Source organism: Capronia coronata (assembly GCF_000585585.1).
Source record: "Capronia coronata CBS 617.96 chromosome Unknown acBCG-supercont1.5, whole genome shotgun sequence".
In the NCBI taxonomy this organism is placed as follows: domain Eukaryota; kingdom Fungi; phylum Ascomycota; class Eurotiomycetes; order Chaetothyriales; family Herpotrichiellaceae; genus Capronia; species Capronia coronata.
This window is the reverse complement of record NW_006912897.1, coordinates 906,153-929,358: the sequence shown is the minus strand read 5'-3', so window position 1 is coordinate 929,358 and position 23,206 is coordinate 906,153. Positions and strand designations below refer to the sequence as shown.

At 52.6% G+C, this 23,206-nt stretch overlaps 8 protein-coding genes across 8 annotated transcripts; 3 read left to right on the top strand and 5 right to left on the bottom strand.

Annotated features, from left to right (window-relative positions):
• Positions 1–315: 315 nt before the first annotated feature.
• Positions 316–1,541, bottom strand: A1O1_06000 (aryl-alcohol dehydrogenase AAD14; the record flags this gene model as incomplete). Its single annotated transcript, XM_007726882.1, has 2 exons — positions 316–1,296; positions 1,350–1,541. 2 exons carry the CDS (start codon positions 1,539–1,541, stop codon positions 316–318), a joined length of 1,173 nt encoding a protein of 390 aa, XP_007725072.1.
• A 1,791-nt stretch (positions 1,542–3,332) lies between these two features.
• On the top strand, positions 3,333–4,112 carry A1O1_05999 (uncharacterized protein; the record flags this gene model as incomplete). Its single annotated transcript, XM_007726881.1, has 2 exons — positions 3,333–3,705; positions 3,844–4,112. 2 exons carry the CDS (start codon positions 3,333–3,335, stop codon positions 4,110–4,112), a joined length of 642 nt encoding a protein of 213 aa, XP_007725071.1.
• A 1,684-nt stretch (positions 4,113–5,796) lies between these two features.
• A1O1_05998 (uncharacterized protein) lies at positions 5,797–8,126 on the top strand (the record flags this gene model as incomplete). Its single annotated transcript, XM_007726880.1, has 2 exons — positions 5,797–6,097; positions 6,154–8,126. The coding sequence occupies 2 exons, from the start codon at positions 5,797–5,799 to the stop codon at positions 8,124–8,126; spliced, it is 2,274 nt and encodes a 757-aa protein (XP_007725070.1).
• Positions 8,127–9,044: 918 nt separating this feature from the next.
• On the bottom strand, positions 9,045–9,782 carry A1O1_05997 (uncharacterized protein; the record flags this gene model as incomplete). The annotated part of the gene is made up of 1 exon (XM_007726879.1): positions 9,045–9,782. One exon carries the CDS (start codon positions 9,780–9,782, stop codon positions 9,045–9,047), a length of 738 nt encoding a protein of 245 aa, XP_007725069.1.
• A 404-nt stretch (positions 9,783–10,186) lies between these two features.
• Positions 10,187–11,557, bottom strand: A1O1_05996 (uncharacterized protein; the record flags this gene model as incomplete). Its single annotated transcript, XM_007726878.1, has 1 exon — positions 10,187–11,557. The coding sequence occupies one exon, from the start codon at positions 11,555–11,557 to the stop codon at positions 10,187–10,189; it is 1,371 nt and encodes a 456-aa protein (XP_007725068.1).
• An 817-nt stretch (positions 11,558–12,374) lies between these two features.
• Positions 12,375–14,648, bottom strand: A1O1_05995 (uncharacterized protein; the record flags this gene model as incomplete). The annotated part of the gene is made up of 1 exon (XM_007726877.1): positions 12,375–14,648. One exon carries the CDS (start codon positions 14,646–14,648, stop codon positions 12,375–12,377), a length of 2,274 nt encoding a protein of 757 aa, XP_007725067.1.
• A 1,562-nt stretch (positions 14,649–16,210) lies between these two features.
• A1O1_05994 (uncharacterized protein) lies at positions 16,211–17,275 on the bottom strand (the record flags this gene model as incomplete). Its single annotated transcript, XM_007726876.1, has 1 exon — positions 16,211–17,275. One exon carries the CDS (start codon positions 17,273–17,275, stop codon positions 16,211–16,213), a length of 1,065 nt encoding a protein of 354 aa, XP_007725066.1.
• A 4,672-nt stretch (positions 17,276–21,947) lies between these two features.
• Positions 21,948–22,981, top strand: A1O1_05993 (uncharacterized protein; the record flags this gene model as incomplete). The annotated part of the gene is made up of 3 exons (XM_007726875.1): positions 21,948–22,230; positions 22,288–22,365; positions 22,416–22,981. 3 exons carry the CDS (start codon positions 21,948–21,950, stop codon positions 22,979–22,981), a joined length of 927 nt encoding a protein of 308 aa, XP_007725065.1.
• Positions 22,982–23,206: the final 225 nt, after the last annotated feature.

The following is a 23,206-nucleotide window of genomic DNA, read 5'->3' as shown; positions in this document are numbered from 1 at the left end:
CTGATCGTCCTCCGGCTGACACAGCTTGGTACTTTTGAATCCACGGTGAAATACTGTCGCTGGATCGTATGAGTACTAGGTAGACTACTACAAAGTAGTGGTAAGTACTAATACTTTGAGGTAAGTATTATCACACTATTGACTTCGTTGCTCTACGGCACCCTGCCAAGTTCCAGTAATGCAGGGGTCATCGGGCCGGTGTTTTGGGCATATGAGCTGCTCTTCTTCTATTTCTTTCCTTGATACTTACTACTAGTAACCTCTACTACTGGGTGGGAAACCACTCAGCGTATGACTCGAGTTCACACAACTAAACTACTCCCGCCCGATAGCCTTAGGACCCTGTAGCCACGCAATCTGGGCGCTCGTGGCCGTCAGTGGATTAGGTTGACCAGTCACCTTCGGGTCCGGACCGATGAAATTGTTTGGAAACCCGATATCGAACGGCACAACGCTCTCGAGATGTTCGATCTGTTTGTCCGACAGCTTGATACTGAGGGCCTTGATGTTGTCCTTGAGATGCTCCACTTTGCGGCCGCCCACGATGGGGAAGACATTGATCGTCTTACTCATCACATAAGCCAATGCAATGGCGGTGATGGAGCAGTTGCCGTGCTCCAAGGCGACCTGTTCGAGTGCCTCGCTGACTTTGGCCTCGAGCTCCATCTGCTCACCGGGCCCAGTGAGCCCACGAAGTCCTTCGCCTCGCTTCTTCCGCTCCTCGATGGCCTTTTTGGTCTGGAACTTGCCGCCGCCCAGCACGTCCCACGGCGCGAGGGCCATTCCGTAGTGCCTGGCCATGGGGATGATTTCCCGCTCAAAGTCTCGGAGCATGAGGTTCCACCGGCCCTGGTAGACGCTGAAGGGCGTCTTGTTGTGCGACTTGGCGTACTCGTTGGCCGCGCTAACCACCCAGGCCGGGCTGTCGGAGATGCCGAGATACAAGACTTTGCCTTGCTTGACCAGGATGTCCAGCGAATCCATCACCTCCTCGATCGAGGTGCTGTGATCCCACCAATGGAGATACACGAGGTCGAGGTAGTCGGTGCGCAGCTTCTTCAACGAGTCACGTACGCTGAGATGGAGACTCTTCTTCGTGTTCCCGCTGTAGTTGACCGTTTGGGGAGCTCCCTTCGGTTTTGCCGGTCCGATGTCATAGTTGCGGTACGGGGTCGTGTATTTCGTGGCGAGGACTATTTGATCCCTGTTGCCGCGAGCTTCCATCCATTCACCGAGCCATTTTTCCGATTCCTCGTTCTGGTAGTTGTTCGCGGTGTCGATGAAATTCCCGCCCGCCTGATCTGATGTCAACGTTTGCTCCTGTAGTTGGGCTTCTGGGCCTCGGTCACCTCGAAATATGCATCTAGCAATTGGAAAGATTGCTCCTTATTCATACTTCCCAAGACATCTTTCCATGCTTCGCCAATGCTCATGGCACCAAGCTGCAGAGGCGATACTCGCACCCCGGCTGTCGAGGACAGGATTCTGTAGCGACCAAGCTCCGTGGGAGGCTCTGGCGCCGGTTTGAAGAATTCGGCCATCTTGTGATAGGGGGTGTTCGTGGGGTCAAATTAAATCAACCTGGTCTAGATCGTCAAGCCCGCAGCACGTTGAGACGTAAATGGAATTCTTGTAGGCAACTTTACACTCTCTTGAGTGTATTCTTTCAAGGGATAATGCTTTTATATCAAGCAGGGATTCCGCGTCTTTATCGTAGCTTCATGTTCGGTGCTCTTTCGGTACTGACATCACAACCCCCGTGCGGGGTTTGGTTCGGAGATAGGAGTAAAGGCGACCAATACGGTTAGTGTGCGGATATTGTGCGGATATTGTGCGGACACTGTACGGATACTATGTAGATGTCAAAATAAAAAAGGCATTCGACACCAGATCCTGTTATAACGAGGTTATAGCGTTCGCATACCATATCCTGACAGCGGACACTGTGCGGACACTGTGCGGATACTGTGCGGACATTCCATGGACACTTTGTAAGTAGAGTTTAACAATGCCACAAATATTGGAGAAGTATTGTCATTATCTCCGGAGTCATAAGAATTTCATAGGTGGCTCACCCTAGCAATCCAAGAATGTTGACGACAAGATATCGAGCCTTCTCTTGGGGGGATGCCAGCTGTGGCTGTCGATTTCGGGTATAAGATCTAGGTGCTTGTGCCGGTGTTGGCCGCGTTCCATGGCTAGGTATCCGTTGAACCATTGTTACGTGTCTGGATCGACATAAAGCTCGAACTGTTCGGAAAGAGTCATCAGGTGCGACAGACTGGAACTGAGGTAGACTTTCCAAGACGCATCCGATTCCGATTCCGTTCAGGACGTACTCTTGCTCTCTGAAGCGAGTTTCAATAGTGGTCTCCAGATACGACTTTCTTCGACTTTCTTCGACTTTCTTCGTGGATAGGTTAGCTATATCGAGAGAGCCTGGGTGTGACTGGAATTGCAAGCAATGCTCTCATTCTGTGCTCTGTATTCCTTGGATCACCTCAAGGCATGGACACTGCCCAATTCGGTGCATGATCTCGACGACCATTGTTGCCCTTGAAGGAGGTGGGTGCGCCCATTGCACAGACGAGGTCTGAATTTTCGAATCCATGGACAGCTGTTATTGCGGCCACTGGTCGATTGTCCATGAGTACGCTCTTGGTCCTTGTTCTGGACTACAACACCGGATACTTTCTGATCTTATTAAAGGGAATGGCTCAGGGCACCAACTTGGACCAAAGTTCGTACCACACTAACGTCAAATATTAGTCATCCCCTTCCCCGTACGATAAATTCAAGTTATTAGGAACTCTTATCGTCGTCGTTATATAAGCAGAGTAACGAGCGGAGTAACGAGCAGAGTAACGACTATTCATTAGAATACGATATAGCGACGATAGTACGAGTAAGTACGGGAAGTCGTATAAGCGGGATGGACTAATAAATATCCGAACTTGGTGTCGTACGAACTTGGCACTGAAGTGGATGCTCTGAGCCACCTCCTCCAATAAGGTCAGGACACACTCCACAATGCGTGTCAGCGACGCAGGTCGGCGAACTCCTAAACTAGGTACAAAAGCTGCCTTGACAAGACGTCTCATTGGTCAAACCCCTTATCACATCAACGAAGCAAAGGTACGACAGGAAGAAAACCCAGACTTCAAGAAGCAAGTCCTGGTTGAAATTGGGGTCTAGTTATATAAGATAAATCACCCAAAAAAGTCGAAGCCTAGACACGACTCAAGCAGTGACAGGTAATTCAATAATTCAATCATCCAAGGTCTTCCCCAGAAGAACGTGAACTAGAAGTACCAAAACCAGAAGCAGGAAGAATGTCACGAGCCCAAGAGATCGCATCGGCCTTGCTCGCTACCACCGAGAAGGACATTATCCCTCTCACAGCCCGTCAAGTGTCGCAAGGCTGCAAGCTGTTTGGAGCGGCTATCCTCGACCGAGCCTCCTTATCGACCGTGATCGCCGAGACCAACAACGAGCGAGAATCACCCCTGCTGCACGGCGAGATCAATTGCATCCAGCAGTTTTTCAAGATCCCCAAGGACAGCCGGCCTGAGACGAAGGACTGCATCTTCTTCGCCACGCACGAGCCATGTTCGTTATGCTTGAGTGGGATCACCTGGTCCGGGTTCAATGAGTTCTACTACATGTTCACATACGAGGACAGTAGAGATCTGTTTGCAATTCCATGTAAGTTTTCGGTGTTTGAGCAATGCCACTGCATATGCGGGTATTTTTGCTGAGCGACTCCATCTTTCCATCTTTCCCTCTCGAGTCGTGGTACTCACGGCGTTTTTCCCATCACAATATTAACGGCCTTTGGGTTAGATGATATCGATATCCTCAAATCTGTCTTCCAGGTCCCGGCGCCCGGTGAGACGGAGGAGACACTGGCTGAGAAACCGCTGTACAATCGCCAGAACAAGTTCTTCAAGGCCCAGTCTCTCGCGGATTTGATCGAGTCTATCGAAGACGGAGCAGCCAGGGAGAAACTGAAGGGCGAGTTGCAGCGGGTCAGGAAGATGTATGATGACCTCAGCGCAACGTACCAGGAAGGGAAGAAGGCGGGTACGGCAACGAATAGCGTCTTTGAATGAAAGGCAAGCAAGCAATTAGCCTGGTTTCGAGATGATTCATTGTATGCGCCACCAGCTTGGAAAGGCGTGCTCGCAGGCTCTCGGATGAGTCAGGACTCAGGGTTCGGCCCTGGTAATTAATATCTGCGGGCCTACTATGACTATATGTGCAATCAATCGATGGGCAACGAGCCTAGCTTCAACGGAAAAACAGAAATCAACTTCCTCGTTCATGAATGTCCGGCGAAAGGGGGTCTCGATTCGCAATTGGAGGCCCTCCTTGTACATACCGTCCCTCGCCCTGAGCCGGATGGGTCACCATTGTATGCAGTATATCCTTCAGGCCAAACCCAACCATACGTCGAATCGCGACACTTGTTCCTGTATGACAGCTTCGAGATTGTGGCTGGCAGGACTAAAAATGTTGCCACCCTGCCACCCTCCCACTTTCCTAGGTTAGTGGTTGGCTCATGCCATGCATGGTACCATAGGCCATATAGATTGCTTACCTCTTCTTCCTCAGGGGAGGAGAGAGGAATACACATACATTCTTGCTCACTGAGGTTGCTACCATAACAAAAAAACATAGGCGGTATACTTTCTCACGCCCGGATGGGGAGGTCCCAATCCACCACCAATTCACGACGACAAGAAGATCAACCATCGGCCGTGGATCATCAAAGCATGACTGAAGCAAATCACGTTTGCGGCCCAGTATAGCTCGGAGCCCTGTGTGGCCGCCGGCTGGCGGGCGAATGCACAGGACGGCTTTACTACTCCGGTCTACTCTCAAGATGAGACTATATCACATATTGGGTTTGTATGTAGCGTTCAACCGTCTCATCGTAGACGCCTCACATCTGGACCTACCACCCTTCTTTCGGGAAATCTGGAACGGGGAGGCAGACCCTCGATCTCGATCACTGGACACCGTCAAGGAAGCGATTTTTGGAAGCGATTGTTGGAAGCGGGGCATGGCACAACCCCGGGGACAAAATACAGGTAAGCAGTCACTCATCACTGGTACCCAATCATCGAGCCATCGGCCCGGACCGGAATATAATGTTATAGCGACGACGTGTGATGGCCGCCGCCGCCAGGAACGTCTCAAGTCCTTCGATTTGTCTATAATTTCGACCAGCTGCTGGTGGCCCAAGGGCTCATTGTCTATGACATTGTTGTTCTCTCCCCAGTGCGGTACCAGCACGGAGAGGCTGAACAGCACTGCATATCCTTACAACGGGAGCCTGTGACCAAGAGGCCAAGCAGTTCAGGTTGGTAAGATGCCAGGCATGGTCCTTACAAGCTCAACCATGAAGGCGAGAAAAACATTGCTGGACTTTTGGGCATCAAGTCAAGGACATCATGTGCAACTTCGAAAGAGCTGCTCTAGTGCGGCGGCTGCAGGGAGCGACCCTGGCAAGTCCAGTCCACTCACGGCGAGACATCTACCAGGCCGGTATTGCGCTAGGTCCATAGCCTCCAAAATCACTGTTGGTCTGGAAGGCTTAGGCGCTGACCCCAGCCATGGCTTCGGCTGCCTCGTCTACCCCTGGGATCTAGGATGGGCCGCGGGGCAGAGTACACCCACTTCAGCCGCAAGGCGGTCACCGACTGCCTTTTTCTTCTGTTATCAGAACACTGAACACAGGAGGAGCTTCATATTCCTTCCCTCCTCTCTTCCCACCCGCTGTAGTGTGGCAGTATGGCAAACGAGCATCGTCCACCGGTTAACCTCTCGTGGAGTCTCGATACGACCACCTCCAAAACGATCACTCTTGCCACTGGAATCATCAGAGCGGCCACAAGCGACAATGTGCAGGCGTTGGCTCTGAGTGCTGCCGAACTATATGGCGCAACATTGGCCATGTGTCCATCTGTCTGTATGACAGTGGAAAAGCTGGGGAAAGCACGACATACCTCTCATGTGATCGAGCATCTGGCCGCCGTTATTGGGTGGTCGGCAGGCGACAGCGCTGATTATCTCGCATCGACAGATGCTGGTTGTAGGTGATGGAAACAGAACACCTTTCTGGATGCAAGCGTGCTGACTTTGCCATAGGTCGATTCCTCGGCCTCGTTCCACCGCTCCTGACGATGGGGGGCCCGTTCAAAGCGGCCCAGGCACTCCACGGCGCTATGAGAATGACAGCACCGGAGTCGCAGTTGCTTCCTACCATACGCCAACTCCGTGATCTCCTCAGCAAGTTGGAGCCGAAGTTGATGAGAGCAGGTTTCGCCGACAACTACCTCCTAGGCTGGCACATTTGGCTTACGTCCGATGTTTCTGGGCTGAGGTCACACTTCGCAGCGATGCCTGAACGCCAACTGTATACGAACGCCATCCGCGAGCTACAGCTCGGGGCCGACGAGGAGCTTGTGCGATCAGCATATCCGCCCGGCTCTGTCATCAGTGACTTGATCCGTGCATTGGCAGAGCTCGAGAGGATCGGCGAAACGACTTTTTTGATCGTTCGGACTCCCGCATGTATTGCTACATGGATCATCGCCTTCGTTGACTGGTGCCTTGGTGTCAAGCCGACAGTGCAAGGCCTTGCACACGCCGAAGAACAGACCAAGGAGATAGTCCATGTGCATCATCGCGAGAGCAAAGTGCTGGTTGAAGTGTATCCAACATCAGCCGACCTGCGCGCACCTAGCATTTTGACCTTCAGAAAACTGGGAAACCTGGGGAAATTGCTGCAAGAGAATAGGAGCTCATTGGGATCACTGGAGCCATGGACAGGGATGGTCAAGGCATCGGCGTACTTTCAAAAACGCCTCCATGATCTGCAAACCTACCATGGACTGTACAACGTCCGAGACACCTTGGCGATGCTTAGTCGAGACCTCCCCGATCGGATACGCGCCGATGGATTACGTGCGATTGAAGGAGACTTCATCGTTGCCTGCCCGGCAAGAGTCTTTCCAGAATCTAGCAAGATCCTCCGGCTACTGGAGAGACTGCTTCCAGACAGTAGTAATGGTCCAAAATACCAGCAGCGCATCCCAAGCTCTCAAGATGTCCAGACCATCTGGACAGGTCGCAATTACAACGAAGTCCGAAAAGTGGCCGTACTTTTCGAAGAGCTTCTTCTTGCCTCATTATTCGAAAATTTGCACACCGACGATTGCATGGAGGTCTACTTTGTGGAGACTTTGAGAAGTGGGGGGAGAGAGAGTATGTTCCGTTTGGAACGCGACATCATCAGCCATTTGCAAGGTCGGCTTGGATTGACAAATCCGCTCGTATCTAATTTGGCATCGATCGAAACTTCGGTGCGGAGTCTGACAGGAGTTTCCTACGTCTACGATCCTGGCAGACTTATTGTGTCCAGCAAAGGACAAGTCTCGTATTCCTCGTTCGTAGAGGACATGGAACTGGATGGCCGTCCCATGTGTGCCCGACGCGTGTATCCCGGTCTTCTTCGCTTCGAAGGTCAGACGTACGACTACGCTGAATGCGAAGCCAATACGAGATTTCTTGACGCGCTCGACGATGGGAAGGTTTCCAACCAAGACTTTTCAACCTGCGCTTTTAGCGCACCAAAAGACATGTTCGAGGAGTCTGACAGTACCTGGCTGGGAACAACCCACGAAGACTACATGAGCTTCTACTATGTGCCCAGTCTAAAGGGAAATTACTCCCTGAACCCATTGCTTTTTTTCGAAGCAGCGCACACGATGTTTTTTATGAACGGTTGCAACACGCCTCAATGCGCGCCCGAGCCGCGATCGACGGATATGTTATACTGCCGGACAATAGCCGCCGCCATTTCTCTCACGAAACCGCATGTCATACGTGTCCTTTCTACGTGGGGAAGACGAGCTTACAGCTTGTTCGTGAAAGCCGCCTTGCGACACGCATCCGGTGGCCGTGGAGCTCTAGACGTACGGCAACCAGTGTTCAAGTCAAAGTATACGGTGATTGATCGAGGCCGGAGTTGCCTGGCCTGTACATGTGCAAAGGGTCTTGAAATAATGCAGTCCAGTCCAAGCTCGTGGGAAAACGGGTACGTGATCATTCTGGATTGATGTAAGCCAGGTCGATCTCGCACGGCAGTCGTGCACGCATTTGCTTTTCGACTGGAAGCCGGTTTGAAAGGGGCAGACTAGTTTGCAAGATCTCGTTATGCAGTTGTGCCAGCCGGCAGACATTGGATCTTGGATTGTGAGGTGTCAACTTTTCCCAAAGGGCATGAGAACAAACAACCCTCCCCGTGTGTGAATAGTCGTGGCTCAGACAATTTGAATCTATGTGTTCGATGTCACGATAACAACCCCGTTGCTCCTGGCTTTCTCCCTCTTGCCTCTTGCGATGCGCTTTTGTTTTTAAGGATACGAGGTCCGTCCGGAGTTTGGCCTGCTGGGCTCCTGGTCTTTGTCGTTTTACTTTTGTGACATCGACCGAGTGAGCTGCATGTCTGGCACCAAGGGTTCGAGGCATAATCTTTGCTCGAGTCTCTTGTCTTCTTCAACAGGTGCGCAGACAATACCGGGAAGAATTTGGAGACAAGATCAAGACATCGTCGCCTACCGGAACGTATATCGGGAAACAAGAACCGAAGAATAAGGGGGAGAGGAGGAAAAGACAGGTATTTCAGCCCCTGCAAAAGGACCGGAGAAGGTGATTTCGAGAACGGAGTCAAGGTTTCATTGGTACAATTTTTGAAGTCCTCGGCGGCTGGTTCCATGGACATCATTGGAACAAGAGCCCAACATTGGCGCAACCTGCAGCCCAATCCTGACGAACTTAGTCTTAAGACATTCAGCGTTCAACAATCCAGTACTAGGACACAACTTGTCGTCAATAGAGAGTATTGCGTATTGAGAAGAAATTCTGCTTCTCCCAGTTATGACGAACTTAATTCCAGACGTTCGGCGTCCGATGTCGTCCTAAATCCAACATCGGGAACAACCAATATCAGGTCCAACCAAGCAACATGCACGATTTCATTCTGCGTGAAACTCCACATCCAGCGTAGCGGTGACGTCCATCGTCTGCGGTTCGAAATCAATGCCTCCACCCACAGACATGGGCGCAGCGGCCTTGCGCGCCGTCTGCTTGATGCGGCCAGTGGGGCGGTACTGCGAGGCATCCTCGATCTTGACGGGCACGACGGAGGCCGTGCGGCCAATGACTTCGGCATAACTGTTCGCGCGCCGGATGGTTTGACGGAGGGCGTTCATGCGAGCCTGGTCGGCCAGAGCGTCTTGCGTGTCGTCGGTCAGTTTCCACGTGACACCGGTGATATTGACGTAGGGGGTGGACGAGAGCTGGGCGACCAGTTCGCCGAGCTTGACAAAGTCTCGGAAGCGGATGTCGACGCTCGTCCGGGCGGTGAAGACCTCTCTGTGAGGGCGTTTGTTGGCGGCGCTGGGGCCGATGTCGTCGTAGCTGTAATCGTCCGGATCGTCGTCACGTTGGTTCCGGCTCGACGTGGACAGCGACGAGATGGAGTAGAAGCTCACGGGGGCCGTCGGGGAGATATCTCCCTCTCCGTTGTCAAGGCGGGGACAAAGACTGTCGAGTTGTGCTTGGAGATTGGTGACCGTGTCGAGGACATTCTTGGACACCTGGTCCTTGTCGTATCCCGAATCGGAGATCTGGACTACCAGAGCCGCTCGTTCGGCGAGGGTGCTGATCGTGGCGCTACCTTCGATGCGGATGACGGTTGGGACTGGGACCATGGTTGGGTGGGGTTCGCACAAAGCAGTACGGAAACAAAACAGGGCGGCCTCACCGTGAGTATCAAGTCGACGGCGACGAGATAGACAGGAGGGCTGAAGTGTTATATACCTAAAGGTGTTTCCCAGGATTGCGCGTTCAATACGCCGTTTCCAAATGAGTGGATAACACGATAACGCTATCGCGATAAGGTGAGTAGTGTCGTAAATAAGTGGAGTAAATCTCTGTTTCATTGGTTGAAGGGCAATACCAAACAGGCCCTAAATGCCTTAGCCACGTACTGGGTCTCCGCCAGTCTGGAGCTGCTTTATAAAAATACCTGACCCTTCGGCACAATCCCAGCCGAATAGCTGGAGACTTTGTTCTTTTCTTCCAATAGAATGTGCTGCTGCGCAGGCAGATGTCCTCACAGTGAAGGCCGCGAACCAGCCATATATTCTCGGGCGATATTGTTCTTCATGCGCAGTCTGTCCTTGGTGATCCAGAACGGTGGAGGAATCTTGGTCTCGCTCAAGTACTGTACATCGCCGCGCACAAGAGATGCGATGGCGGTGGCACAGCCCAGAATGCGAGGCATGCCATGACCCGTAAACCCAGCCAGGACATAGATCCCAGGCTTCCCGGGCAATTCGCCGACCCACGGCATCAGGTCCGACGAGTAGCCCATGATCCCTGTCCAGATATGGGTGACTTGGGCACCGGAATCCTCCCAGCCATGGAACAGCCGCTGCATGTAGCCGTCAAAGTATTCGGCGGCTCCGGGGATTAATTGTGAGTCATCACTGTTGTTATGCCAGTTGGCGTCGTTCAGCAACACCTTCTGCTTGGCCCCTCCCACCACGATGCTGCCGTCGGTTCGGGAGATCAGGTAGTCGTATTCCTGTGGCCCATACCGTATAGTGTACGAGTTGTTGAGATGCGGAGCAGGCTTTCCGCCGTCGGGCACTGCGATCCGGCATGCAATGCCTCGGGCGGGGACAATCTTGTCGCCAAACTCAGGCAGCAGGCTGGGGATGTAGGCATTCGCAGCCACGACGACCTTTTTCGCCCTGATCTGTCCTCGAGCCGTCCTTACGCTCCACCGGCCAGCGGCGTCGGGCGCGTCTGAGATGGAGAGCACGGGTGTGTGGGTTTGCAGGTTGGCGCCCCAGCCCAGACACCGACGCAGGAGATGTGTCACCATCTTGTACGGCCAGACTGAGGCGGCCGTGTGAGAGAACGCGGCCAAGGCACCCTTGACGCCCGAGACCTGCTCGGCTTTCTTCGGGTCCGCAATGAAATGTAAATCGTCGGGGAATTGATACCCTCTTGCCTTCATGTCCTTGTAGGCTGCGATCGTCGGTGCGGCGACCCGATTGTCCAGGAAGACGCCAACGGCGCGGGTAAGTTCGAAGTCGCAGTCAATCTGTTCCCTGTCCACCAGTTTCTTGACTTCGATGACCTGCTGCATCTCAAAGCTTGTGAGTTCCTCGGCCGTCCGCGGTCCAAACCTCTTCTCGTAACTACTCGCGTTGAAGTAGAGATCCGGGAGGACATGGCCGCCATTCCTGCCCGTGGCTCCGGAGCACGCGTCGCGAGCTTCCAGTATCACCACTGTAGGCTTCTTGCCGCCATCTTTTTGTAATAGATTGTACGCTGTCGCGGCTCCGGAATACCCTGAGCCTATGACCACCACGTCCGCTTCTTGCGGAAGCTCCTCAGTCGTTCGGTGTTTCGAGAGGTCCGACGGGAAGGAAAGCCAGTAAGATGGCATGGGGTTGTCGTGCGGTAAAGGCATCTTGCAGGGTCACGGCGGGCGTTGCATTCGCGTGTGATGGATACTGAGAGACACCATTGTGAACAGCATCAAACGTTCTCCTATCTATCTTTCAACGGGCATGTATTAGGGCGCACCTAGAGGGGGAGGGGTGAGTGGCCACGTCCGTGATAACCTATCTGTGGTCATTATCATCCGTAGGACTTTGGCGAGAAGGTGGGCTCGCACTAGTATCCCGCGCATTTTCATGCGTCGAGGAGCAGAAGATCAATCGATCACAATCCCATCATACTGCTGGACTGACCTGCGGCACGATGTCCGTAGAGATACCAACGGCAATGTGCATTTCGCTGAGAGGGGTAGGGTTCCTCCAACCTCGATTGTCGCCTAATATGGAAGCATTTATCTATGTACCTTAGTACATGATAAACGGCGATTTGAGCGGACTTCGGCGTTAACTCCAGCCTTTTCCACCCTCGTCGTCGACCAGTCGGTCCCCTCGTATTTCTACTTACGCATATGGGTACATCGGGGCGGTCGTTTGGGCGCATGACATCCTGCTGTATGGAGGCAAAGGCAGGAGGCAGGAAGGAGGAAGCAGGAAAGGAATATTTCCATATCAAACACTTTGGACGAGCATCATTCATTGACTGCAAAGTATATGCAGCAGTCACCAGTGCGCTCTATCGCGCAGTACGCTGCAGACCATGCCCCAAAGACAGCAATACCGACGGGCCACACTTCTGTACAAGGCGAAACACCACGCCTTGGCCGTCCTGCGGGAAACTTTTTTCTATCTCGGAAGGTCCATAGATCTCTTGTTCACATCATGCATCTGTCATCCACCTTCGCTGCTCAGATCTGCCTTGTTGGTATGGTTGTCATTGTCATTGTTGCTCTTCTTTTTCCGACCCAGAAGACTCGAGCTCCGACTCGGCGTTTCCTGTCCCAGTGTCATCGCCCGCACTCGTTGGCTCCCACCGGAAGGGCTGTCAATAGATGTCCTACTACCCTCAAGCTTGCCAATCCGCGCTGTCAGCATGGTGTTCTCCTTCTGTAGCTCGCCGATCTGACGGATGTAGATCTCCTGCTCCTTCTTCAACAGCTCAAGCTCCGCTTTGGCCTCGTCTCTTTCGCGGGTCAGACGGACCTTTTCATCCTTTTCGATTTGTTTCCGCTTCTTTTCCTCCAGCTTCTTGGCTTCTTTTTTCTTCTTTGCCTCCAACTTGGCGAGCTCTTTCCGAAACTTCTCTTCTTGTTTCTTGACCTCGCGTTCATGCTTCTCCTCGGCTTTCTTCAAAGCTTGTTGCTCTTTCTCTGTCTCTTTGTGGGCTTGACCGGTTATCTTTTTCTTCTGCTCGGCCAATTTCGCTTCGAGGCTAGCTTTGCGTTCCGCAAGTTTCGCGATTTCCTTGTCATGTTGCTGCAGAAGTTGGCTTTCTGCTGGGTCAGACAAGGATCTGGAGGACATCGAACGTGATCTATGGGAGCTGATATGTGAATCAGCAGATGCGAAAGATGTGGTCGAAATAGTAGAGGCTGCGTCGTTGTCTCTGGCGAGGGTATCCCCCTGTGAAACATCTTGTCTTGTAGCGCCGGACTTCCTATGGGGTTGATCTGGTCCAGATGTAGAGCTATCCGCCGGAATTGCGTTCGGGAGGTGGTCACGGATGACCTGAGGAGTATAAGCGCCAATAGTTTCTGCGACGGTTTCCAGCAGATGCGAAGGTGATGCCATCGATGATTGTTGTGAGGACGGGATGGACTCTTCTGACGTTGCTTTGGGGTTTGATGGTAGCGACTGATCGTGAGCAACGGCCGACATGTTCTCCTCATTCTCCCTAATCCCGGCAAGAGTACCATTGGCTTCCCAGCTCGGAAAGCTTTCGCGCCGATGGCCAGCCGGTCTCGATTCGGACCTTTCCAGAGGTTCTTCGTCATCCTCGCGCTGACAAGCCCAATCCAAGAACTTCACAGCGTCCCCGCAGATGCTTCCAGGAGTACCTCTTTCAACCATGAATCGTGGCACACTACCACCAGGGTCACTACGGGTGACCATGATCCATTCGACGGGGTTTTGTTCGGGATCGTAGTGTTCACCTTGATCTTTGCCTTTGATTGGGCTGCCTGGAACACCGACAGTGGCACTTCTCTTCCTGCCTGCAGGAGACAATTCTCTGTTGACCGAGCCCTGATCGTGAAATCTCAAATGTTTCTTGTCATGTCGGTGGTCGTCTTGATGCGAGGCAGAACCCATCGAGTGTCCCGATGGCGATGATGCTCGGTCGTGGCTGGGCCGCGAAACGTCCGTGGAAGAAGTTGTGGTCTTTAGCTTCCTAGGAATCTCCCGAATGAATTCGACGGACTCATACTGACCACGGATGAATCCATCTCGAGGTTGCGTCTTGGGGTGATTGCAAGGTTTGGAAACTATCATGTAATGTCGTGGTGCCAGTTCAGGAACCTTCTGAGCCTCGCCATGCAGTTTGATGGCTTTGGAGGAGGTAACAAGCAGTGTGACAAAATCCCTTGGTGTCGTCGGACCCGGGAATTGGGCGCTGAGTTGGTAGACCTCTAGTTTCCCCCGGTTTGGCACGGTAATCTCTTCCACCTTGTTCTCCGCCCCGATCCCTCTGATGTTCCCTTCACCTGGCGGGCCTTTTACATCCAGTGAGGTGGGAAATTCTCGTTCAAATGCCCGCTTGAAACGACTGAATCCTAGCCCCTCATGCACACTTCTCCGGGCAAACCAGGCCCCTTTCCCATCTTTACCGCCAAGTTTATAGACAGATATGCCCAGGGGATTTTCTTTCGGGGCGAGCTTTATCTGTTTTCCCCATTGCTTTTGAAGCGCTGCGTATTCGGGGGCCGGCGGAGGGCCTCTAACAGAAGAGGTGATGACCTCCGAAGCACTGCTTGCGACAAAGCCGGTCCCTTCTGGAGTATTCCGACGAAGTGAAGGATCGGGGTCGGCAATAGGTACAGATTCGACAACACACTGCGCGTGTTCGAAGAGGTCGGCCAGGTATTGATCGAGCTCCTGCGGTTGCTGCGGGATGTCGGAGAAATTGCACGGGGCGAGTGCCTTTAGAGCCAAGTGGAGGTCGGCCATGACAGAAAGGACCTTCCTTTCTGTCTTCCACACGGCAACCGGTTCTTACGTCGAGGAATGTGGGTGATTCAAAGTGCGGACATGGTGGTGGTGGAGGGGCCGGATGGAGTATGTTGACTGCGGCGGAGACGTATGCCCAGCTGGCACTGAGGGTCATTAATTCATTATTGAGGGAGACTTGCTGAGACGAGGATAGACGTGATGACTGAGCCACTGACAGTGGTGAATAATAAGTGAATAATATTCGAAGCTGTTGGTGGGTGATGCTGCAGCAGTGAGTCAATGGACCTTGGGGGCATTACTCTGTAGAAGGGAAGTTGGCTCTCGGAAGCGCTGGGATCTCGGGAATCTGCGTGTGTCGTCTCACTATCGTCATCTGCACGTCACCGTCTGTTCCGCGGCTTTTTTCGATGAGGCTGCCCACTAATAAGATACCTTACCCACCCTATCTTATCTATCTATCTGTGTACTACTAAAATGTGCAACATACTAGCTACCTCAGACTAGGTATTATGTACATAGTATCACTAAATAATCCCCTCAGCCCCTTTAACCTTCCCGTCTCCATACTACTCCAGATCCTGTCACTGGAAGTACCACCGGGGGAGATCTCAGGTACCCAGTGAGATCTCCAGAGAATGACGGTCGAGCAGAGTGAAGGGCTGAAGATATTTGCATTTGTTTTAAATTATCTTTATGTATCGGGCAATTGCCCTCAAGCACCTGCATCTGATTCCTTTTCCACTCGGTGGATCCAAGGCTTCTTCGACACCAGGCCGAAGATATAGGAGATGACCCTATAAACCACACTCGCCATGATGTGATGGGTCGTCACAGGAGTCCTTTCACCGTCGCTCCAATCATGTCACGGACCTGAATGGTTGTCGCCTCTGCCTCAGGCATGAGAATCGACGTGACGACGGCGAGCAGTCTCTTTGTGATCTTCCAAAACATATGTTGTGCGGTAAGGCAGCAGGCATTACATGACCAGATGTAATACCATGCCACGTTTGCCGTTGGCCAATCCGGTATGCCTCCAACCAGCGGGCAGCATAGCCAGAAACGGACAGGCGACGACACCCTACACCCTTAAGGACTGGCCTCAGGGTATGCAAGATGTGACGGCGCCCCGGCGTGGCAAAATGGAAATCCCAGCATGTATCCCGCACCTGCAAATCTGCCGCGAGGCATTCCGATCTTGCAAAACTGTGGGACTGTATCCAACCCAGGGATATCATGTATTCCAACCAGCCGACCTGCCGCTGTAGTATTGCACAAATCAAACAAGCACACAAACGAAACATAACAAAATGCACAACGCTTGCTGAAATCAACCGTGTCCCGCCATATTATCCCCATGTCCCGTATCAATGCAGAGTGGTATCCTTTGTGTCGCTAAAGCTCGATCGAATCAACTCCGTATGCAAATGCTAAAGATTTTAGTACCCGCCTTTGCCATCTTCTTCTGTCGACCGGTCGACCACGGTCTGGGTTCACATTTCAAGTGCGTGCCACCTCAATAACCGTTCTGTTTGACGTTGATCAACTCCGCTCTTCATCCATCACATGGCCGTTGCGTAGGGCATTGTATATTCCTGATATCGGTCCCAGCCATACGTGTTCAGAGTTGCAGATGTACTGCAGGGTTGTTGAGTCAACATGCTGGGAAGAGGAAGGGCCTGATACGAGGAGACTGTGGTGGGAGTGCCGTATGTCGGAGCACTGTAGTAATGTGAAACACTGTACGTGGCCGAAGAGTATGGTTGACTGAAGGAAGGAGTAGGAGACGGCAGTTGTACCTCGGTGACACCTACACCCGACCAAATGTTGTGACCGGAATCACAAGAAGAGACCGGGCTCGGGCTCGATGGGACAATCTTCCACGCGTCGACGTGGCCTGATGGCATAGCTGGCAGGGGCTGGGATGGCCACCACTGATCAATTCCTGTCGAGCTCGGCAGGAGAGGAGTAGGCCGGATGACATCCACAATCCTTGGAGGAGGAGGGAGAAGAGGCACGTAAAGGCTCATGATGGCTGCACGAACTTCATCGCTTCGACCACATAGCAGCTCGCCTGCACCTTCTTCCTCCATCCCCTCGAGAACAAGGGCACTCGTTCGGTAGACAAACTTGTTGGCAGCCTGGACAAATACTTCATGCAGTTTCTTGAGCTGTTGCTCCTTCTCGGACCACGTCCAGGTGTTGGCAGCCGTGTCGATGGAGAAGACTTCCTTGTGATACTCGACCAGCGACTCGATCGTGTCTGTCGTCAGTTTGAAGGCAACCTCATTCTGGGACACCATGTCGACGTGCACCACGTACGCCTCGATGTGAATTAGTTGATAGTTGAACAGCGCCTCCACCAGCGGATTGGAGTCTTTCCGCAATTCTGTCTCGGGCGCTTTAGGCACCATAATGGAACATAGCGACCAGATGGCGTTGGACGAGGACAAAGCTTCGGTCAGACATCGCGTATGTTGAGGAACGCTGTTCAGTGGCCGTTTGATCTTGTTGATTCTTTTGAGGGTAGCAGTCAACCAGGGCTCGACCTTGGTGTTGAGGACGACGTTGCACGTCGATCGTGGCGCAAAGGCCGCCGCAGAGGCAGGTAGTAATACCGTCGGCATTATGAGTTATTCTCCTGAGTGAGTCGTTGGATACGCTGGGTACGAATGGATTTGAACCGGAACATTCGGGGGACAATATGGAGAGGGCTGACAGCCAGAAGCGAAGAGGAGACAATATAAAGAGAGAACGGTAAAATAGAAGCTTGGTCAAAATGATAGAGGCCTGGTCCCGGCGGTCCAACGAAAGATCTTGTCTGCGCGCCGTGTAATGCGAAGGTGTCGGGAGCGAGGTGTTGATGAAAAGATGAGGCGAAGGAGAGAGGAGGGCGGGCGGGCTAGGCGGGGATTGACGAAAAGGGCAAGGAGAGAGTCGAAGGAGGAGAGAGCCGTACCTTATATCGAGAGGAAGAGAGGAAAAGAGGTCATGGGAAGAAGTGATAGGTTGAGGGTGGGAGAGCTAAAGATGGGACCTGGCCGGTCAGGCGCAGTAGGCGATATGCAGTTGGATGGAGCCCGGTCGAGGTGGATGGCTGCGGTATGCGGACTCGCACCTGGGAAGTCTGAGCGGACCAGGTCTGTGGCGGGCGGAAGAAGCAGGACATGGCGGAGTCAGCGGGAGGAGTGGTGACATGCTCGTGCAGACGACACTGCACAGCTGAGAACATAGGTAGCCGAAGTAGGAGTACACAGCACCGGTCTAGTATCTTGAGGTGGGAAGAGAGGGATGAATGTGGAGGGGAGGCGGAGGAGGCAAAAGCTGTGGCTCTGTCGGCGCAGGCGAATTGAGTCAGTACTGTGTGTAGTACTACGTCGTAGTAGGAACCTTCTAAACCAAGGTACTAGTACGCAGGCAGGAAGTAGTCGTATTAACGTGGTAGTCATCATCATCATCGCCTGCGTTTTTGTCGTTCGCTTTGCTTCGGCCTCGCCTTGTTCCCTGCGCTGCGCCTGCGCCATCGTCCACAACCTGATCCTCTCATTATCCTTGTTCCCATCTACTCATACGTACCTACTCCTACTCCTGCTGCTATTTCTTCGCCTGTATCTCCTCGTCCTGCGCGCCATCGTAAACTTACACAATTCCTGCGCTACATACACACCTTGCATCTGCGCTACTGCACGCTCGACAACTTTCCTGCTGAGCAAGTCTTCCAAGTCGGCCACTTCACTGGCTGCTTGACGATACGGCTGTTACATGTTCCACCTCAGCCGGTTTCCCTAACTGTTCTTCTGCAGCTGCAACGCAACACCAGAAACAGAATTAACCTGCATATGCAAGATCAGGGCCTCAGGAGCCTCAGGAGCCTAAGTCTCGTTCCTTGTCTGTCCTGTTCATCCTAGACCGCTCACTGGTGGCCACCCATCGGAGCCGAATTTTCTCGAAATCATCTACATCCGGCTGAGGCGCACTCTGTGATGATTGCCAATATAAGTCTCGATCGAAATCCGGCGATTCACCTGCTTTTGTGCAAATTGACCAGCGTTGTACTCTGCGCCTTCACGATCGACCTCCAGTAGATCCTGGGCCTCCAATCGCGAGTGGCGTTCCTATCAATGCACTTCAGCCCTCCAGCCCTCCAGCCTGCCCGTTTTGCCCACGGCTATGCCCGAAGGAAGCGTGGCCTACGGTAAAGGTCTCTTCCAGAAGAACAAATATCCGGGAGTTATGACCAGTTTGGAGATCCACATGCTCTAGTCCCTGTCATCTGGTATTGCTCGTAAATGCAAGGGCAAGGTTGGGACGATCCCCAGCCAGGCTTCCTGGGACTCAAAAGCTGTTGAATCAGGCCGCCGAAGAACTCCAAGAGGGCAACAGCCTACAGCCCTCCTGAATAACTGAAACTACACTCTTCTCATAGCAGCATCTGTCATTGTTGGAGACCGAGGAAGGGGTGACCTCTTCCTTCCATGGTGTTGGCGCATTGGTAGAAGCATCCCAAAGTCTACCGATTCCGTCCATTTCAGCTGGCTTGCCGCTGTCTCGAAACGTAGGGGGAGTCATGAGGATCGACAATGCCATTTGCAGACCCGAGAAAGTGGTACGACTCGCACGTTTCAAGAGATTCTGGTACTCCGGGTCGAAAAAGAAGGAGATGGTGCTGGAGTTCAAAGAAATCTGAGCCCGTGTACACAATAGACCAATCCTAGGACGGTTGCCCAGGTTGGGTGTTTGATGACTTGGAGATGGCAAAGACAGCATGACCAGTCGCTCGCATGTGGCCACCCTTCGTTGCAAACCCGCCCGAGTTAGCTGGCGGGAGCGAAGTGAGGTGATCCTCGTCGGAAGGCACTTCTGGAAACATATTGGTCGCTGGAGGTGGACATAGGTGTGGCACACCAGGCGAAGATCCCTGCTATGCCCACTCATTGGACAGCAGACCTCCAGACTTCGCAACGCCTAGCATCATGTGATGAGTAGTGTGCATGCAAACCTATTTCGTCTGGCGTCGACAACCGCCGAAGATGGTGTCCGATCCATGTGCTGCATGTTTCAACGAGCATGGCCTCAACAGTGATGATGGTGACGACGATGGATGAGGTAGGTCGACAACGCTTAAGACCGGGGACCGAGTTGCGCAGTCGTGTCAGTGTCACGGTGGGACTGTGGGTGCCTTTGTTTCCATTCTTGGGGGCAGAGAACGTGGCTGTGGGCGATTCTCTTCGTCAAGCCCGCCGCTTTTGTGGCTGTGCTGGCCTGGCCTGTCAAGCTGAGGGCCGATCTCTGCAGTTCAGCTTGAAGTTCAAGTTGGCTTCGGGCTCGCCCGACGCTTCAAGTTTACGCATCTCACTTCAGCTGCATACCTGCTGTACATTTCGCACACAACCCTCTCCCTCAGTACACGCTGGACTTTGACCAAGCTCACTCTTTCCTTTGCTGACAGGCATCAAACAGGAAATCTTGGAGCCGCTGCATCGCTCGACGAGTGCGGAACCGAAAGAGTGTTTCGTTTCTGTCAAGTTCTGTTGTGCGCATCTCCGAGCGGCTACAGCACCACTGACCCTCTCCAGTGTCATGTTCTAGAGTATCAGATTCGACATCAGTGATAGCACTTGGTGATGACTTCTTCACCTCGTGTCCCACCGCACCGGCGCCTATCGCTACGTCAGCTGAGCGGAGCAGCATCATCCAGCGAGCAGCAAGCGTTTGACGAGTCCCTTGCATGTCGGAGGATCGGATCTGAGATGTTTGTTGCTCGGACTCACAATGCAAGAGATGGATGGGTGACGTTCGTGTGTGCAGCAGGTCTTTGCGGATCACAGCTTTCACGGTGAGTTGCACAGATATAAGATGCGTTCTCAGAGATGTCGATTGACTGCCATTCCGGGTCAAGACATCCGGTGTCTGGTTGTACAGTCGGCATTGCGGGCGATGGTTCTCTAAGAAGCCCATAAGCAAGCTACTTCGATCTGCCACTTGGAGATCACGGAGTATTGTTCATGCAAGGCACTGCTCTATCGCATTCTTTTCAACATGAGCTCACGGCCAGTTTGACGAGTATAGCTTCCTCATACAGCGATCCGTCCACACACGTACCTCACTGGAAGCCATCGACACACGGTGTCCACGGGGTGAACTCTATGGCTTTGCTTCAGATATGCGGACGTATACCAGCCAAGAAAAAGCATGCAATGTACTCGAGAAAGACCGACAATACGGCAGGGCTGACGAGAGATTCACGTGGTATTGTTATCATTCTCGACAAACTTCTCGTGGTCAGTGACGCATCGGGTTGAAATGTTTTTGTGCTTAGAGAAGCGTCCATCTAGAGCTGCACTTGATTCTCCTACCTGCCTACTAGGTACCTAGGTAGTTTATCTCCAGTCAAGCAAGGCCAAGCAAAATGCTTTGGCATCTCAACAAGACATAGGTATGTACCTAGTAGAGAGGATACGTACTGCCATTGATATCGCAGCCCTGGGCACGTCTGAAGGGCGACCCAGTTTGAAAGGTGGTAGGCTAATAAGGAGGCCAGGCCCAGACCAGGCCTTAGGCGAAGATTGGCAGCGTAGGATATTTTTGGAAGCGGAATGGGAGCCACCTTAGCCTTAGGGCACCCAACTAGTCTGTCAGGCTGTCACCTAGCACGCCTACGAGGATTAGGCGGGCGAGATAAGAGACAAGTTATCGCCTGATGAGCGTCCTAAGCCCTACCGGTGCACATATGCAGCGCCCATCCTGCTCTGTACCTACGAACAAGGGTGGTGTCCTAGGAGGCTTAGAAGCCGTGCCTGAACCAGCGTCTTCTGGAGACTCGGAGTGCATTCTGGAGAGGATCTCATCTTACAGTACCTACCTCCCAAGGGACCTAGTAGGTGGTAGTAAAGACCACTCGGTCTGATCCGCTCTTAGAGTCCCGTCCAGTTTGTCAAGTCGGTGGTTGGCATGCTCCGGGCCCCGATCCTGGACCCGATTAGGCGAGTCAGTTTCACATTGGCACTAACTCCGGAGTGTTGATGGTGGCTTCTTCTTGAGCTGCCTGTGAGCTGATGAACGTATGCTTTTTGGTTGGATGGTCTTATTACTTCTCTACCACCATCCAGATCTTGTACTCTATACGATCTTTCTATCAAGGTCAGCCCGTTCGTTGGCTGCGTTGTTTGTGTTATTCTCTCTCTGTCTTCTTCGTTGAGCCCTGTTTGTCGAAACGTCCTGGTCAGATTGTCCTAAACGGTACCCACGCACAGAATTGTGTACCTATTTTCATCGTTCATTCAACACATTTGAGTCCAGATGGCTGCATATCTTCGTCCTTCGGTCAAGGCGGCCGGACTGGCAGCTGCCGGAGCTGGTGTGGCCTACGCTGGATACCAGCACTGGAATTCTACCTCGTCCTTCTTCAACACAGTCCATGCCGAGTCTTTACCCTCAGACTCCCAGGCAGCTCTGAAGAAAGTGCAATGGAAGGGTTTCACCGAGCTCAAGCTGGAAAGTGCCGAGATGGTCAACCACAATGTCAGACGACTCACCTTTGCCCTGCCGGACGATCAATCCATTACTGGTCTTCCCCTAATCAGTAGGTTCCACTGGCGTGACAATGCCTCCAACTGCCAGAGACTGATTCTTCATGCAGCATCTCTCCTCACTCGACATACACCTGAAGGGGCATGGGTTCCCGTGTTCAGACCGTACACTCCCGTCAGTGGGAACGGTATGTCTCTCGTTGCGGCTTCGATGAAGGAATTTGCTGACCGAACACAGACGAAACCGGCCACGTGACATTCATGGTCAAGAAGTATCCCAATGGCAAGGGATCCGGCAAGATGCACTCGTTACAGCCTGGCGACACGCTGCTGTTCAAGCCGTTGCATGAATTCGACTACAAGCCGAATCAGTTCTCCACCATGACCTTGATTGCTGGAGGATCAGGGATCACTCCCATATACCAGTTGACCAAGGCCATTCTCAACAATCCGGAGGACAAGACTAAGATTGCTCTCGTCTATGCCAACAATTCCGAAGAGGACATTCTGCTCAAGAATGACTTTGACGAACTAGCCAAGAAGTATCCTGGCCGATTCACCCGACTCTATACCGTCAGCAACACCACGCCCCAGAATGAAGGCCTCTATGAGAAAGGATACGTCACCAAAGAAATTCTGAAGAAAGTGATGCCCCAAAAGGCGAATAAGGTGCTAGTCAGCGGCCCTCCAGCCATGACTGAAAGCGTTGCGGGCGCCAAAGGAGGCTTTGGTTGGACCCAGGGCTCCCTTGGAGGAATCTTGAAGGAGCTCGGCTACACCAAGGAGGAAGTGCATAAATTCTAGACCATAGTGTTGACAAGACTGTTGGAGGTCGGTTTTGACATTTGACATTACTAGAATAAACAGTAGATAGTAGACTGAACAACTGCCTGGGAGCGTATGTCGAATTTGGACTCTGCAATGGACATCTGAATAAATAATGGGAGACATCTTCACTCTGTATGCTTGTGCGGCTGACTAAACTATTCCACGAGACAGATTGGTGACAGACTCGCATGGATCAAACTG